This window comes from Lemur catta, chromosome 18 (assembly GCF_020740605.2).
Source record: "Lemur catta isolate mLemCat1 chromosome 18, mLemCat1.pri, whole genome shotgun sequence".
Taxonomy (NCBI): Eukaryota; Metazoa; Chordata; class Mammalia; order Primates; family Lemuridae; genus Lemur; species Lemur catta.
The window spans coordinates 44,839,011-44,856,281 of NC_059145.1; the positions used below are offsets into that span (position 1 = coordinate 44,839,011).

The 17,271-nt window shown below is 37.5% G+C and overlaps 1 protein-coding gene across 3 annotated transcripts in view; it reads left to right on the forward strand.

Annotated features, from left to right (window-relative positions):
- Positions 1-17,271, forward strand: part of ULK4 (unc-51 like kinase 4) — a 497,440-nt gene that overhangs the window by 329,418 nt on the left and 150,751 nt on the right. For all 3 annotated transcript variants that reach the window (XM_045530713.1, XM_045530712.1, XM_045530711.1), the window contains one exon: positions 12,896-13,062. In XM_045530713.1, coding sequence (XP_045386669.1) covers positions 12,896-13,062 — 167 coding nt within the window. The remainder of the gene's footprint in view (positions 1-12,895; positions 13,063-17,271) is intronic.

The following is a 17,271-nucleotide window of genomic DNA, read 5'->3' on the forward strand; positions in this document are numbered from 1 at the left end:
GATTACAGGTTCAGTGGGTTACTCTCCTTCAGCGGAACAGAGAATTGTGGATTAGCTTAGTAATATTCACCGAGCTTGAAACCTCCCCTGCCTGGGGAAAAGCAAACTCCCCTGGTCCCTGGTGTTTGGGCAGGATGAAGGTGAAGGCTTTAGATGAAGAAGCCAAATCTCCAGGCCAGAGGGACTGCAGAATTGGCGTACAAATGCATTAGGAGGATCAAAGCTGGGGAAAGGCGTTGGCCTGGCAGTAAGCACAGTGTAGACGCCCCTGGCCTCCTCTGCCAACCTCAGTGAGCCTGTTGGACCCATGCTTAGCAGGCCTGGAATAGTGAAGGTAAATCCTATGCTGGGATGGTTCAGAAATTTTTAACCTTAGGGATGTGTGGTTATATTTTCATGTGGGGTCATTTCTGTGTGTAGATCGCTGCTTGTTAAGCTTTGGCCAAACAGGTTGAGTATACTTGGGTGCTGTATGGCTTAGGGAACCCCACAGTTCACAGATGCCTTTATTTATACTCTGTCAGTGTGTCCAACATGCGCATTGCCACTTTTATCCTCTAAGTTTTCTATTTAAAAGCAGACTTTTAACTCAGCTGATTTGATGTGACTTCTGGTTTTAGTGATTAAGCATTGATCAATTTGGGAAAGATGATGTCCCCACACTGAATTTCACAAATGCTTGTATGCTCCTTTTCCAGATTGCCTGTTTAGGTTGACTTTAATGAATCCTAGTGCAAATGACCACATGTTTGTATGATGTGAATGTAAAATTATCTAGAAGGAAGCGTCTTTGTAGGAGGGTTACGTTTGGATTTAGCGTGTTATATTCGAATTATTAAAGATAGAAATATAAAGTACTTTCAAAAGCTTGGAAATTCAAAGTGTACTCTTAGTTCTCTACTCCAACAGATTTTGAAAAAGTAATAATATTATAAGGACACTATGACCAGAGCTGGGAACAGCTCATGCACATTAACGTTCCCAGAACATTCAACACTTGAAAATAACTTATGGAGAAGACTCCGTTAGGGATTTGCTTATAATTAATACAAAATAATTCTTGGATTTTGTTTGATGAGTTGTTTATAATTAATGCAAAATAATTTTTGGGTTCTTTGACTTAATGAATTTTGGTGTCTTTTAGAAATGTTAGAATAGAGTATTAAGAAGTTATTGTGATGGCATTTGACCAGAGGACTAGGAAATTCTAGAACACTATCCCAGATACCTTTGTACGGCATCTCTGAGGGAGGTGATAGGCGTGGAAGGCACAGAAGGCTCTTTATTATGCTGGTCTGCACAGAGGTTTCTTTTTAGCCACACTGGTGTGGAGACAGAAGGTGGCTATGTCTTTCCCTGTGTATTTGCTTCAGTGTTTAAACTTCAGTGTTGGATCTTAACATTTTGTGCAAGAAAACTTCTCTCTTCTCTTCAAGTAGATGTGATTATTAATAGCTAGAACCGATGGAAAGAGACAGGAGACCCAGGGACCTCTGAAGCAGAGCTGACCTAAGCCACAGGTAGCTACTGCACCTCAGACTGGGTCTAGACAAGACAGGAGAAGGAGAAAAGGAGGGAGGAAAACAAAGCAAGGAACGGCTCAGCCTTGCCCAAGGGTCAAGCCTCTAGCCATGCCGCATTTTCACGAGCCTTATTGAAGAAGAGGAACATAGAAAGAGTCATGCACCCATGTACACTAACATTTTGATCCTTTGGAAAGTTTTCACTCTGGAGAACACAGCCTTGGCAGTGTCCTTGAACTTCACTTCATCTCTTTGGAGGTAGAGTATCTTTCTCTTGGTCATGACTTGTCTGTGGAAAAGAATAAAAGTAGGAAGATAGAGGAATGTTAACTTTTCCCCCTTCCTACCCAAGGCTTCTCCCTTGACTTGCTTTGCCTCCTTTTTAGATGTATTCCTTCACTTCAGTAAAATGCATTATTTATTAGCCTGTCTACAGAGCTTTGGCAGCATTAGCAGTTTAATCTTCAAGTCCCAATAGGAAAGGTGTGAGGACTATTTGTTCTCTTTGCTTCCTTTGGGGCTATGGACCACTGGTGTTGTCAGCCCTATGCAAATACAGATTCCAGCCCTCCTTCCTACCTTCCGAGAAACTATTTCCTAACTTCCTCTGTAGGGAAATTCTGGAAACAGCATGGGAGCAAATATGTCAAAACCTACATGGTTTGTGGGAAAATGCAATGAGGAAGATCTGGCAACTTGAAGTCTGACTTCCGTCTGCAGTATCTAGCAGATTTTACTAATGATGGTCATCAGTGGTCTGGAAATTGCTAAATCAGTGAACTTTTTCCAGGCTTTGAATTGTGTCAGTTGGACATTCTTTTTTTTAATTTTTATTTTTAATTGTAAATTGAAATTATAGTTGTATATATTTATGAAGCACAACGCGATGTGATTTATGAATATAATGTAGAATAATTGAATCAAGCTAGTTAACATATCCATCACCTCAAATACTAATTTTTTGTGGTGAGAATATTTGAAATTTGCTTTCTTAGTGATTTTTGAAATGAACATGGGATATATTTCCATTTATTTGTGTCTTCTTCAATTTCTTTCATTAATGTTTTGTAGTTTCAATGTACAAGTCTTTCACTATCTTTACTAAATTACTCCTAAGTATTTTATATGTTTGTAGCTGTTGTAAATGAGATTGTTCTTTTGATTTCTTTTCAGAAAGTTCATTGTTAGTATATAGAAATGCTACTGATATTTGTGTGTTGATTCTTGTATCCTGTGGCTTTACTATATTTATTAGTTCTAATAGCTTTTTGGTGGAATCTTTAGGGTTTTCTCTATATAAGATCATGTCATTGGCAAACAGCAACACTTTCACTTTTTGCTTTCCTATTTGGGTGGCTTTTGTTTCTTTCTGTTGCTTAATTACTCTGGCAAGAACTTCTAATACTCGGTTGAATAGAAGTGGCAAGAGTGGACATCCTTTTCTTGTTCTGGATCTTAAAGGAAAGGGTTTCAGTTTTTCGCTGTTGAGTATAACGTTAGCTGTGGGCTTACCATATGTGGCCTTTATTGTGTTGAGGTACATTCCTTCTATACCTAATTTGTTGAGAGTTTTTATTATGAAAAGATGTTGAATTTTGTCAAATTCCTCTACATCTGTTGGTATTATCATATGATTTTTGTCCTTCATTCTTATGTGAGGTGTATCATATTTATTGGTTTGCATATGTTGAACCATCCCTGCATCCCAGGGATAAATCCCACTTGATCATGGTGAATGAATGAATGATCCTTTTATTGTGTGTTGCATTAGGTTTGTTAGTGTTCCGTTGAGGATTTTTACATCTATATTCATTGAAGATAATGAATTATAATTTTCTTTTCTTGTGATGTTCTTGTATGGCTTTGGTATGAGGGTAATGCTGATCTCATAAAAAGAATATGGAAGTATTACTTCCTCTTTGATTTTTTGGGAGATTTTGTGAAGGATTGGTATTAGTTTTTATTTAAATGTTTAGTAGAAGTAAGCAGTGAAGCCATCAGGTGCTGGGCTTTTCTTTGACGGAAGACTTTTTGTTACTGATTCAATCCCCTCACTTGTTATTGGTCTGTTCAGATTTTCTATGTCTTTATGACTCAGTCTTGGCAGGTTGTGTGTAGTTAGAAATATATCCATTTTTTCTAGGTTATTCAGTTGTTTGGCATTTAATTGTTCACAATAATTTCTTATAATTCTTTGTATTTCTGTATCATGTCTCCTATTTCATGTCTGATTTTATTTATTTGAGTCTTCTCTCTTTTTTTCTTAGTTTAGCAAAAGGTTTGTCAATTTTGTTCATGTTTTCAAAAAACCAGCTCTTAGTTTCATTGATCTTTAGTGTTGCTTTTCCAGTCTCTGTTCCATTTATTTCTGCTCTGATCTTTATAATTTTTTTCCTTCAACTAACATTGGGCTTAACTTGTTCTTTTTTCTGTTTTTTTATTTTTGTTTCTTTTTGGTATAATATTAAGTAGTTTGAGAGTTTTCGTCTTTTTTGATGTGGGCATTTATTTATGTAGAATTTAGTAATGCAATAATAACAGGCTTTTTTATTAGAACTGTTTTTACTGCATCCCATAAGTTTTGGTACTTTGTGTTTCCATTTTCACTTATCTCAAGATAGTTTTTAATTTCCTTTTTAATTTCTTCATTGACCCACTGGTTGCTTAGAAGTATGTTGTTTAATTTACAAGTGTTTTGTCAGTTTTCCAAAGTTTCTCGTGTTATTGATTTCTAGTTTTCCATACCATTGTGGTTGGAAAAGGCACTTGATATGATTTTAATTTTCTTAAATTTACTAAAACTTATCTCGTGTCCTAATATATGATCTATCTTGGAGAATGTTCCATGTGCACTTAAGAAGAATGTGTATTCTGTTGCTATTGGATGGAATGGTCTGTATATGTCTGTTAAGTTTATTTGGTCTACAGGGTTGTTCAATTCCAGGTTTCCTTATTAATTTTCTGTCTGGATTATTAGTCCATTGCTGTAAGAGGGGTAGGTTCTGTATTATTACTGTATTGCAATCTAACTCTCCTTTCAGATTCTTTAATACTTGCCTTATATATTTAGATGCTCTGATGTTTGCTGCATATATATTTATAGTTGTTATATCCTCTTGATGAATTGACTCCTTTATCATTATATAATGCCCTTCTTTGTTTCTTTTTACACTTTTTGGCTTAAAGTCTGTTTTGCCTGATATTAACTACCCTCACTCTCTTTTAGCTTCCACTTGCATGGGATATCTTTTTCCATCCCTTCACTTTTAGTCTATGCGTGTCCTTCAAAGTGAGGTGAGTCTCTTGTAGGCAGCACATAGTTGGGTCTTGTTTTATTTTTTTTAATCCATTCAGTCACACTCTTTATTGGAGGATTTAATCCATTTACATTTAAGGTAATAGGTGCTAGTTAAGGACTTACTACTACTGTTTTGTTAAAAAATTTTTTTGTCATTTGGTAGATACTTTGTTTCTTTTTTCCTCTCTTGCTATCTTCCTTTATGGTTTGATGGTTTTCTGTTTTGATGAATTTGGTTGGAGGCCTCTGCAGTTCCTTTACCTATAAGTTTTCTGTATACTTTGGATCTTTTCTACTTCTGTTTTGTGTATCTACTATGGAGTTTTGCTTTGTGGTTACCACAAGGCTTTCATAGAACATCTTATATTTATAACAGTCTATTTTATTTCAAGCAGATGACCACTTCACTTTGATTGTGTACAACAACTCTATGCTTTTATTCCCTCCCCATTTTATGTTTTTGATGTCAGAATTTACATCATTTTGTAATATGTATCCATTGACAATTTATTTTAGCTATAGCTGTTATTAATAGTTTTTTCTTTTCACCCTTGTACTAGGGATAAAATTGCTTTACATGTCACCTTTAAAGTCCTAGAGCATTCTGAATGTGACTTTATATTACTTATATTATTGAGTTTTGTGCTTTGTGTGTTTTATGTTATTTAATAGTGGTCTTTTGTTTTAGCTTAAAGAACTCTTCCTTAGCAATTTATGTAAGGCAGGCCTAGTGGTGATGAATTCTCTTAGCTTTTGTTTGTCTGGGAAAGTTTTTGTTTCTCTTTCATTTCAGGATAGCTTTGTTAGGTAAAATATTCTTATTTGACAGCTTTTTTCCTTCAGTACTTTGAATATATCATCCCACTCTCACCTGGCTTGCAAGGTTTCTGCTGAGAAATCTGCTAATCTGCTGAGAGTTGCATTGGGATTCCTTTGTGTGTGATATGTTTCTTGTATCTTACTCCTCAGAATTTTTTCTTCATTTTTGATTTCTGATAGTTTGATTATTATATGTTTTGGTGAACCACTCTTTGGATTGAATTTGATTGAAGGCCTCTACAGTTCCTTTACATATATGTTAACATCTATCCCTAGATTAGGGAATTTTCAGCCATTATTTCTTTAATTAAATATTTTCTGGCCCTTTTCTCTTTCTTCTCCTTCTTGAATTCCTGTTATGCATAGGTTATGTCTCTTGATGGTATCTCTTAATCCCTGTAGGTTTTCTTCATCCTTTTTCATTCTTTTTACTCCTCTGATTGGATAATTTCAAATGTTCTGCCTTCAAGTTCACTATTCTTCAGCTTGATCAAACTTTCTGTTGAAGCTCTCCATTGCATTTTTCAGTTCAGTAATTGTATTCTTCTCTAGGATTTCTATTTTTTAAATTGTTTCTGTTCCTATTTTTGTTTCTATTTCTTTATTAAATTTCTTATTTTTTACATGTGTTTTTGAAAATTTCATTTTATTTTTTTATTCATATATTCTAGTAGTTCACTGAATTTCTTTAGGAGGATTATTCTAAGTTCTTTGTCATTTCATAGACCTCCCTTTCTTTAGAGTCCATTATTGGAACTTTGTTAGTTTCTTTTGGAGGTGTCATGATTTTCTTCTTTCATAATTTGTGTGTTCTTGCATTGGTCTCTGAACATTTGAAGAGACAGCCATCTTTTTAGTGTTTTACAGGTGTTCCTTGACAAGAATAGACCTTCACTATTTCATTGAGCTATGATTTTGGATGGACCATCTGGTAATGACCCTGGGCAGGCATATCTTGCTTTGGGCTCTTTAGATAGCTGGGCTGCTGCCTTTGCTCTGAGTTAGGGTGAGGACTAGCTGGGCTCTGCTATCCAGTGAGACTACTTATTGGGCTCTGTAGTCAGGCTGAGCTGCTGGATGGGCACTACAGTTGCCTCTGATTGGGCCAGGTCACTGGTTATATTCTCTGGCCAGACGGTAGCACTGTTTGAGTCCAGCAGGTAGATGTTGGTACCTCTAATTGGACACACTACTGCTGGCAGGTACACAGAGCTATACCACTAAGATTTACATGCTGGTTGCTGTGGGCTCTGCCTCCCTTCTTTGTTTCTGCCTAACCCCAGGTGGTCTAGCTGTGCTATTTTTTCCTGTGTTCCTTATGAAATGAGATGGGAGTGGGCTTCCTGGAAAGTGTCTCTGAATGCTGAGAAAGCTGGATGTGCACTTCTGGTTCTCTTCCCTCTGTAGAAACTGTAGTCCCTGGGGACTCTTCTCTTCATGGCCCTGTGCCAACTTGGGGGAGGGGGAAGGGTGATGCAGTCAAAGACCATTTCTTTTACCCTTTTCATGCAGAAAAGTTCTGTGGACCATACAGGTGACTCAAGCTTATTCCCAATTTGGGGGATTTTCACCAATGTGTTCTTGTCTGTGAATAGTTGCTAGTTGAACTTTCTGAGGGGGGTAGTGAAGTCTGAGACCTACTATTCTGCCATTTTGCTGATGTCCAATTAGATATTTTTGATACCTCCCCCTTTTTTAAAAAAAAATTCTAGTCATTCCTTGTTACCCATGAAATTATACTATCATGATTCCTGCTTTATTATATTAGCATGTTTGCCTCCATTTTCTCCATACATCCCTACCACTGTCTGGGATTTACTCAACCGTCAGCCTTTGACTCTGTGCCTCTCTTAAGTCTGGCCTGTCCTTTGGTAACTTTTCCATTCTCTTTCATCCTCTCCCCCCTCTTTTTTTAGTCTTAATTGCTACCTGGTTTCTAGGACTGAATCGCCAAATGCCTTTGGACATTGACACTTTGGATGCCCTTCTGTTATCTCAAACTCAGCATATCTTAAAAACTAACTTATAATTCCTAGAAAACTCACTCCCCCATTTCTTCCTGTGAGAGTATAGTGCCAAGAGTAGACCAAGTCCTCCATAAATGCTACTATCAACCCTGTGCAGACTGCACGCACTACTTGATTTATCTGCCTCAAACACTGCTCTAGTCTATCCTAACGTGAATTTTTTAGCTCTGCATTTTCAAATTTAAGTATATTTTATATGCAGTAAATGTACAGATCTTATATAAATATATAGAGTTCAATTAGTTTTGAAAAATACATACAGTCCTGTAACCAATATCCCATTAAAGTATAGAACATTTCTGTCACCTTAGAAAGTTCCATCTTGCCCCTTTCCTATAAGCAACTACTGTTCTAATCTCAATCAACAGAGACAAGTTTTCTTTAGAACTTTAAATAAATGTATTCATACAACTCAATTTATACAGTTTTTTTATTTCTGAGATCTGTCTCTCAGCATTGGTTTTGAGATTCATCCATATTGTTGTAGGATTCAGTGGTTGATTTCTTTATATTGCTGGGTAGTATTCCATTGCATGATTATATCTCAGTTCTCCTCTTGATGGACACTTGGGATATTTCTAGTTTGCAGGTATTTTGATAAATAGCTCTAATAAAGCTCTAATGATTCTTTATGTGGACATATGTTTTTATTTTGCTTGGATAAATACCTAGGAGTAGAATTGCTTAGATAATATGGTAAATGTATATTTAAATTTATTTAAAATAAAACTGCCAACAATTTTCTCATTCACAATATATACGAGTTCTGTTCACTCCACATTATTACCAACATTTGGTGTTGGGTTTTTTCATTGTAATTATTTCTATTTATGTGTGGTGATATCTCATTGTGATTTTAATTTGCATTTCCCTGATGACTGGTGATGTTGAACACTTTTCATTTGCTTGTTGACTATTGATATATCTTTTGTGAACTGACTAATCAAGCCTTTTACTCATTTTTAAAATTGGATTATTTGTCTTTTTATTATTGAGTTGTAGGTATTATTTATATATTCTAGGTATAATTTTTGTTTTATACATATAACTATATATAATCATAGAGAGAGAGAGAGAGAGAATGTTTTCTCCTAGTCGTGCAATTTCCTATTTGTTTTTTTAATAGTGTCTTTTGATTTACAAGTTTTAATTTTTGATGAAGTCTAATTTACACATTTTTTAATGATCAGGTCTTTTTTGCTCTTAAGAAATCTTACCTATCTCTTAGTTGCAAATATCTTCTCTTACATTTTCTCTTAGAACCTTTTAGCTTTTATGTGCCAATCTATGATTCATCTGAAATTAATTTTTGCATATTGTGGGAGATAGTGGTCAAGGACCTTTCTTTTTCTCCCATATGAATACTCAATTTTTCTATGCCTTTTTGTTGAAAATAATTGTTTGTCTAAAGAATTCCCTTGATGAAATTCATTTGATCATATATTGTGGGTCCATTTCTGGACTCTGGCATTAGAAATACCTGCATGAACTCATTATTTTTCTTAAAGAGGTATATACTTCTTATCTCCTTTCACTGAATCAATGACCCAATAGCAATGACCATCTCTAGTGCTCAGATCACAGCCTCTAAATACCCATTCTTATTAAAACACACACACACACATACACACACACACACACACACACACACCCCTTAGAGAAGTAGCAAATGCCCAGTCTGAGACAGGAATTCTATAATATAAACTTGAGGCGTAGTATAGCAGAAGCAAGGATACTTTCAAGAGGTTCTCAGTGGCCAAGGATGGGACATGTTGAGCATAAAAAAGACTAACGATTGAAACCAATAAAATATATTATTTAAAAAACTATTATATTCATAGTGATGCTATAAAATGAAGTCATTAGTAACTTTTGGTAGTTTCTAGATTGCTCTACCCAGCACCACCCCTACCTTGGTCATCTTTGGTAGTTGCTAACACTCTAAAATCATTGTTCTGAAAACTAGGAAATGACAGGAAAGAATAAACATTTATCTTTTTGTTTTCAAACCATATTTTATAATAACCAAATAGCTGACAAGCGATGGTTCTTTATGGAAGAAAAACAACTTAAAATATGCAGAAGGAATGATAGAATTTGAAAATCACCATCTTGCCATATCTAATGAAATAATAGGACTAGACAATGATATTAGCAGACAACATCAGATGGGGAACTTTATAATGGATAGTGTAGGCTGATAATCTCTGAATCCATGGGTCAATTTTAATATCACTGAGACAGATGGCATATCTTTCCAGATAAGATATAGCAGGAAATACAGAGCACCAGCCCCAAGTATTGTTGCCAAAGGAATTGAACCTGAATTAAATTGAATCTCTGGACCTGATTACCAGTTTACAGGAAATATAGAGATATAGGAACAATACTATGAGAAAATCTACAAGAAAGATGTTCAAAAAATAAATGGCACAAAAATTGTGTATGTGGGAAGGATTGTTAGATATTAAAGGAGACTTAAAATCCACAGCCAAATGGAATGTGTGGACCTGGTTTGCATACTGATTCAAACTAATTGTTAAAAAAAAAAAAGAGTTTTAAGATAATTGAGGACTACATTAGGAAATATGTTGATTTTATTAAATGGCAGTGGCATTGTAATTAAAAGAGTCTTTATCTGTTAGACTATACAGAAGAGTTTACAAGGAGAAATAACATGATATCTGGTATTTGCTTAAATATTTTTTAAAAAGATAAGATAGACACAATGTTGGTAATTGTTAAAAAGGATAATGGAGGATCATTTTACAGAGCTGTCTCAACTTTTTTTTTCATAATAAAAATTTAAACATGAAAAACGTGCATTTTGACCCTGAAGTGAAAGTTCTAGCTATGAAAAACATTGAAAATATGGCTGAGATAGGCCACTTAAAATCATGTTAATGGGTTTTTATGGCATTATCCCTGTTGTGAAGAAATATTCTTATCTCATACTTTATTTCTAATCTTATCTGACCTCCTTCCCCCGGGAGCTGGTGACTTCAGTGTGTAAAATCAGAGTTTGGTATTTGTTGCCTGCTTTTTACATAGCAGGCTGGGAAGACTTTCCTTACCAGCAGGGATTTGATTGCATTCATCCTTTGCACTCCTTCCTTGAAGACTGAATGAAGATCAGGAAGAACATTGCTGCCCGCCAGCTGTTTACTCTGAATCAAGCAGTGTGTATGTGGTGCTCAAGGGCCCACCTCTGCCTCCTGAAGAGCCAGGTCTTTTTCTGCTGCTCACAGGGCTGGACTTCACCAGTCCTCATACTCACCCCCTTCACCTTTCAGCTACATGATGTGTCACAAAGTCATCAGGAGCCCCAAAAGGAAAACATCTTCTCTTGCAGCATGTATTTACTAAGTACTGTGTTTTTAAGCCCTTCTGCCCTATCTATAGCTCATAGATGCCAAGGGTTGATTCATGGCATGCACATGGGTGATGCATTGTAGCTCTAAGGAAAATGCTTGGTGGTGCAATACACATGCTGTAATAATTGCTTTTCTGCACTGTGTGTCACAGATGATATGTGCTATCAGACCTCGTCATTTGATAAAGAAATTTTGACAATAATTCTACTGTTTCTTCAATTATATTCATCTTCAGCCATGAAACTTGGGGTTTTTTTTGTTTTGTTTTGTTTGTTTGCTTTTATTTAAGACATCTTAGCGGCTTTGTGACTTGTACCTGTTTTTGCCATAAGGAGCTTTGCCACAGTAGAGCTTTGAATGATGCCTCTGCAATTTTGGCATATCTCTGCCTTTAATGACAAAGTCAGTTATTTTCGCAGTCTAAGAATTATTTTGCAATTTTTGGGAAAACTAGATTGGTTTGCTGGAAGCACACTGCATAGAAGACATGCCAAAGCTTGAATGTCTGTGCTTGGGGACTAGGGACAAGTGGATTACAGGTCCAGTAAAATCCAACTTTTTTTTTTTTTTTTTTTTTTTTTTGAGGCAGAGTCTCGCTTTGTTGCCTGGCTAGTGAGTGCCGTGGCGTCAGCCTAGCTCACAGCAACCTCAAACTCCTGGGCTTAAGCAATCCTCCTGCCTCAGCCTCCTGAGTAGCTGGGACTACAGGCATGCGCCACCATGCCCGGCTAGTTTTTTCTGTATGTATTTTAGTTGGCCAGATAATTTCTTTCTATTTTTTTTTTTTTTGGTAGAGACGGGGGTCTCACTCTTGCTCAGGCTGGTCTCGAACTACTGACCTCGAGTGATCCACCCACCGCGGCCTCCCAGAGTGCTAGGATTACAGGCGTGAGCCACCGCGCTCGGCCTAAAATCCAACTTTTAATACACGTCAGACTTCCTTACCATGCTTTTCCCCCCCCGTCTGCTTGTGTAAAATTTTTATCTTTGAAGATCTACTTTTCTTTTTGAAACATTTGGATTCATGCACTACTGATGCTAAAGGTCTCATTCATCATTTAGGTTTATAACATTATTTCATGTGTATTTTCACTTTTTTCATATTTGTTTTTTGTGAATTCAAAGAGTAATGCTATATAATAGTAACAATAAAAATATCAGTCCAGATGTAAACAATAATGCCCCCAAAATGTGAAAATATATTTGTTGTGACAGACTACATCTAACCAAAAAGTTAGTGAAGACCAACTACACTGTTAATGTGAGATTTGTATGGACAAAATGATAGAACCTGGAAATATCTAAATTTCAAAATTTTTAAAAATTATAATTAATCTGACAATTTGAAATACATGAGAAAAAAAATTGCTTCATTGCTTTTTGCTCTTGAAACCACCCAGTTACTTGTAAACCCCTTGAGAGACCAGACCACTGGGTCGTGGTCCCTGATTCATACGCTGAAGAATGCTGGCTCCAAACGAGAATCTGCAGACAGCATATTCATATTCAAAATGTTTTTCTTCCACATCAGGGAGTCCTCAGACACTGTGAGGCCTGCTTCTGTAGGACTGTGTTTCTCTAAGTGTGGTTTTGGGAACCCTTACATCAAAATCACTTGGGAAACTTCTTTAACAAGTGTATTCCCAGACTGTCTCCCAGGCTCCTGAGCAGACTCTCTGGGAGTGAGGCCTGGAAACCTGCATTTTAAACAACTTTCCCTAGTGAATCTGGTAAGAATACAGTTTAAGTACTGCTGAGGGTTTATGCAACACAGAGTAAGAATGCCTGTCCAAACGACACACTATTTTTATAATTCGTGATGAGTATTTTTTCCTTCTCCTTTTCTACCCTCAGGACTTGTCACTCATGTCTGTAACCTGTTCACTGAAACTGCCACACTGTGCTTGGATATGAACAATAAAAACAACAACGAGATGGCGGCCGCACTGCTGTTTTCCCTGCTTGATATTTTGCACGGCATGCTGACCTACACGTCCAGCATTGTGCGAGTGGCCTTGCAGGTAGAGGATCTCTTTCCCTGTGTTTTGAGCAGCCCTACTCCTTGTCACACTTCCCTTTCACTCTCCTCTTTCTAATCTTCCTCTAGCGTGTCTTTATTTGTTTTAAAAGAACATAGCATCCTACAGAAAGAGTCTACCAAAAAGCCATATTTGAGTGACCACTGTCAAGAACAGAGAATTTGATCACAAAATCCTAAGGGAAAACAGGAGAGGCCTAGTAAGTAAAGACTTAGCATTAGTTGGGAAACTGCTCCTGACCAAGGAGAGCATTTGCCTTAGGTACACCCTGTGGTTGGGCAAGCAGTGTGCAGCCTTTCGTGTCCAGAGACGGCACTCCAGCCCACCCTCAGCAGGCTGGATCAGCTTGCTGGGAACAATAGGTTGAGAGTTTATGCACAAACACATACATATATTTGTATACACATCTACCTACATATACAACACCTAAACTGTTTTCTTTCCCTTATGATTGATAACATGGAATTGTGAGATGGTTTTGAGGCTTAGAGGTATATTCAATGATTATGGAAAAAGTCAATTTGCCCTCAACTGTAACCTATATATATGTATTTTTAAATCCCAGCAAGCTTTTTATTTTATTTTATTTTTATTTCAGCTTATTATGGGGGTACAAAAGTTTAGATTATGTATATTGCCCATGCCCCCCATCCCCCCAGAGTCAGAGCTTCAAGCATGTCCATTTCCCAGACAGTGTGCATCACACTCATTATATAGGTACACACCCATCCCCTCCCCCCACCCCCACATCTGTCCGACACCCAGTTGGTGTTATTCCCAAATGTGCTCTTAGGTGATGATCGGGGAAACCAATTTGCTGGTGAGCACATGTGGTGCTTATTTTTCCATTCTTGGGATACTCCACTTAGTAGAATGGGTTCCAACTCTTTCCAGGAGAACAAAAGAGATTCTATATCACCGTGTAACCTATATTTATTTAGCATTCTGCTCGAAGGAAGGGAGGAAGGAGGGAGGGAGGGAGGGAAGGAAGGGAGGAAGGAGGGAGGGAGGGAGGGAAGGAAGGAAGGAAGGGAGGGAGGGAGGGAGGGAGGGAGGGGATGTGGTTTTATTGAATAGCTTCTGTGTTAGCTGCCTCCCCATGCCTGTTTCATTTAATGCTCTCTCTAACCAACTGAGTCAACTTATGCTTAGATCAAGCGTAAGGCACATGGCCAATGTGAAGTCATTGTTATATTTAAAATCCTGATAAAATTGCAAGAGATGTACATCAGATGGTAGCCTCTAGCTTGGATAGATGCAGAAGCTCAAGTTGAAACCAAACTGTTTTGATACGTTGCCAAGAGTCACAGTAGCAGAGCCAAGAATGAATCCCTAGGCCCTTCTTGAATCTCTGCTATTCATCATTATGATAAATGGTATCTTTTACCCTCAGTTAAGCTGGTCAAGTATTTAGCTTGTCTAATATGGTTTAATAAATAACTCCAAGATCCCCTCAGCAAATATGATAGGTAGTTACTGAGTATTTAACCCAAACTGTAAAGCCAGTAGATTAACATGGCTTTTGAATTACCCATTGCTCTTATTTGCTCATCTGTAAGGATTCTAAATTAACAGTAAAGCATTGTGAAGTACTCATGAAATCCTGAATTATGCATTTCTCCTATTTTTTCCTCTCTTTTCTAGTAAATCTCTTCAGAGAAAGTTGTTTAATTTTTTTAATTTTTCAATTGTTAATTCTTATGGGTACATAATAGTGGTATATCTTTATAGGGTACATGTGATCTTTTGATACAGGCATACAGTGTGAATTAATCAAATCAGGGTAATTGGGTATCCATCACCTCAGGCATTTATCATTTGTGTTAGGAGCATTCCAATTCCATACTTTTAGTTATTTTAAAGTGTACTCTAGCTTATTGTTGGTTATAGTCACATTATGCTATCAAATATGAATATTGTTTCTTATTTCATTTTCCACAGTGGTAGTTTTATGTAATTCTTTGAGATGTAGTCAGTAGTTACTCTCACAAGGTGCTTTGATGATACCAATCTGTAAAAGATTGTCTTGTAGGTTGTAGATTTAGAAAGGATCAGAAGTTAAAAATCTCCAGAATGATAGAAATCTTTTATTATAAGTGATAAGCTACATATTCAGGGGATGTTTAAAAGAGAAGTCCTTAATACAAAAATTTTATAGTTCTCTTTTTTCAATTTGCTAGTTTGCCCATAGATCAGTGTTTTTAATTTTTTTTTTTTGTATTTGTCCATACCACTGTCCATTTCACTGCTATCATCTTTCTAAATCCTCCCTCATAATGTCTGCCACATATTGCTTTTGGCCTTGACCACTGACTTTGATCTCCATGATACCTGGTGTTAGTCTGAAAGAGGTAGAGTTCTTGAGGCTGAATTAGGGGAAAGAGTTGGGAAGAGTTGCTTCCATCACGCCTGGAGGAAAAAAAGAAGAAGAGTTGGGAAAAGAAATAGAATGTGCATCAAAGACACATCCGCCTGAAACATGGATAAGTGCTTTCTAAAACCTGAAGTCACTGCTTCCATTTATAAACATACTTCTCACACTGGGGATTCTTCTGCACTGAAAACCTTTATCTACTTCTAATAGGAGCTTCTTTTAAGTCAAGGAATTGAGGGAGGCCAGCACTTAAAATTATAATAGTGCTTAGGTTTATAAGGCATATTCTTTTCCAGGGAGGAGAATGGTATGCTGCAGGTGTGTGTGCTGGGGAGGGGGCAGGCAGGTGTCAGAATCTCTATCAGGAGTTCCGTCCCTTCCCCCACCCTGCACTGTGATTCAGAATTGGACCCAGTTTCATCCCCTGAGTGTCATGTGTAGAAGATACAGAGGTGGAGACAAATAATGCCCTTGAGACCCACTGGTGTGGTGGGGCGTGTGGGCCTTGCAGGCTGGCAGGCCTGGATCAAATCCCAGACGCAATACTTTTCACCTGTATGATTTGAACAAGTTACTTCACCTGACTGTCAGTTTCTTCATCTAAAGTAGATATGATAACTACTCTGCAGGGTTAGTGTGAGACTTAAATGAGAGAATAAAATATATGTGCTTATATATAAATATAATATTACCTGGCCCAGGAAAGGGAAACCATAAGTGGTTGCTATATCATGAATAGCAACAAGAAGAAAGGTACTCACCTTCTTGTTTACAGGGGCTTTCTGTGGCCCATGACTGCCTCATGTCTGTCCCTGGTACGTGGGAGGGCACTCAGTTCATATTTACTGACTAAAATGACTCCCAGCAGGCTTATGAGTTGTTATTGTTTTGTTTTGTACTTACGAGTTTAGCATAGGGGTAGGCACCTATATTTTCAGCAGAGATCAAGAGAGAAAGGGTGTTAGCTCTCAGGGAGCTTAAAGTTTAGGAGGGAGGATTGTCGCTACACAAATGATGAAGCAAATCTTCATCTTACTATATGCATGAAAGTGCAGCAATGCAAAGGTACAGGGTGCTGCAGAATGAATAGTGGGAGAGGGCGCCAAACCCAGTCTGAGGTTAAGGAGGGCTTTTCTAGGGACGGTAAATATTTATTATTATAATCCAGATCACCTCACTTCCCAGTCTGGGGCTTGCCTATCATTTCTGAGGTGGCCTAGGGAAGCTTGTTGTATGATTCTCCTGATAGGAGGACAGTTAAACTGCTGTTGATTTGCAGATGTGTTGGTACTGTTGGAAGACTGAAGTGTGGCCACTGCATCTTTCGCAGTCCAACACACAAATAAAAGCTATCCGTGGTAAGGGGCTGTAGTCTCTCTCGTCAGTATTTCTTGGAGTTATCCAGTTTGACTTCTCCATGGCCTTCCCCTGTTAACTTTTCCCCATGAGCTACCCTCTATCTGGTAGTTGAATGGAGATGAGATTGTTCTGCCATAGCCCATAATCCTGATCACATCTCTCCCCTCCTTTAAAAACTCAGTGACGCCTCACTGAGTTACATCTATGATATAACTTTCTGACTCCTTGCCAAGACATTCAAGGCCTTACACGATCCTAGCCCAGGGAACCTTCCAGCCTCACCTGCGAGTCCTCCATGCTGCCCATATCCCAAGCAAACAGTTGCATTGCCATTGTCTACATGGATCTTCTACCCAGTCATTCCTTTTCCTTTCCTCATAAGATTTATAGCACCTGAAATATCTTTACTCCATATTACTGCCTGTAGACCTCATCCTCACCATCCATATGGTAAAGTC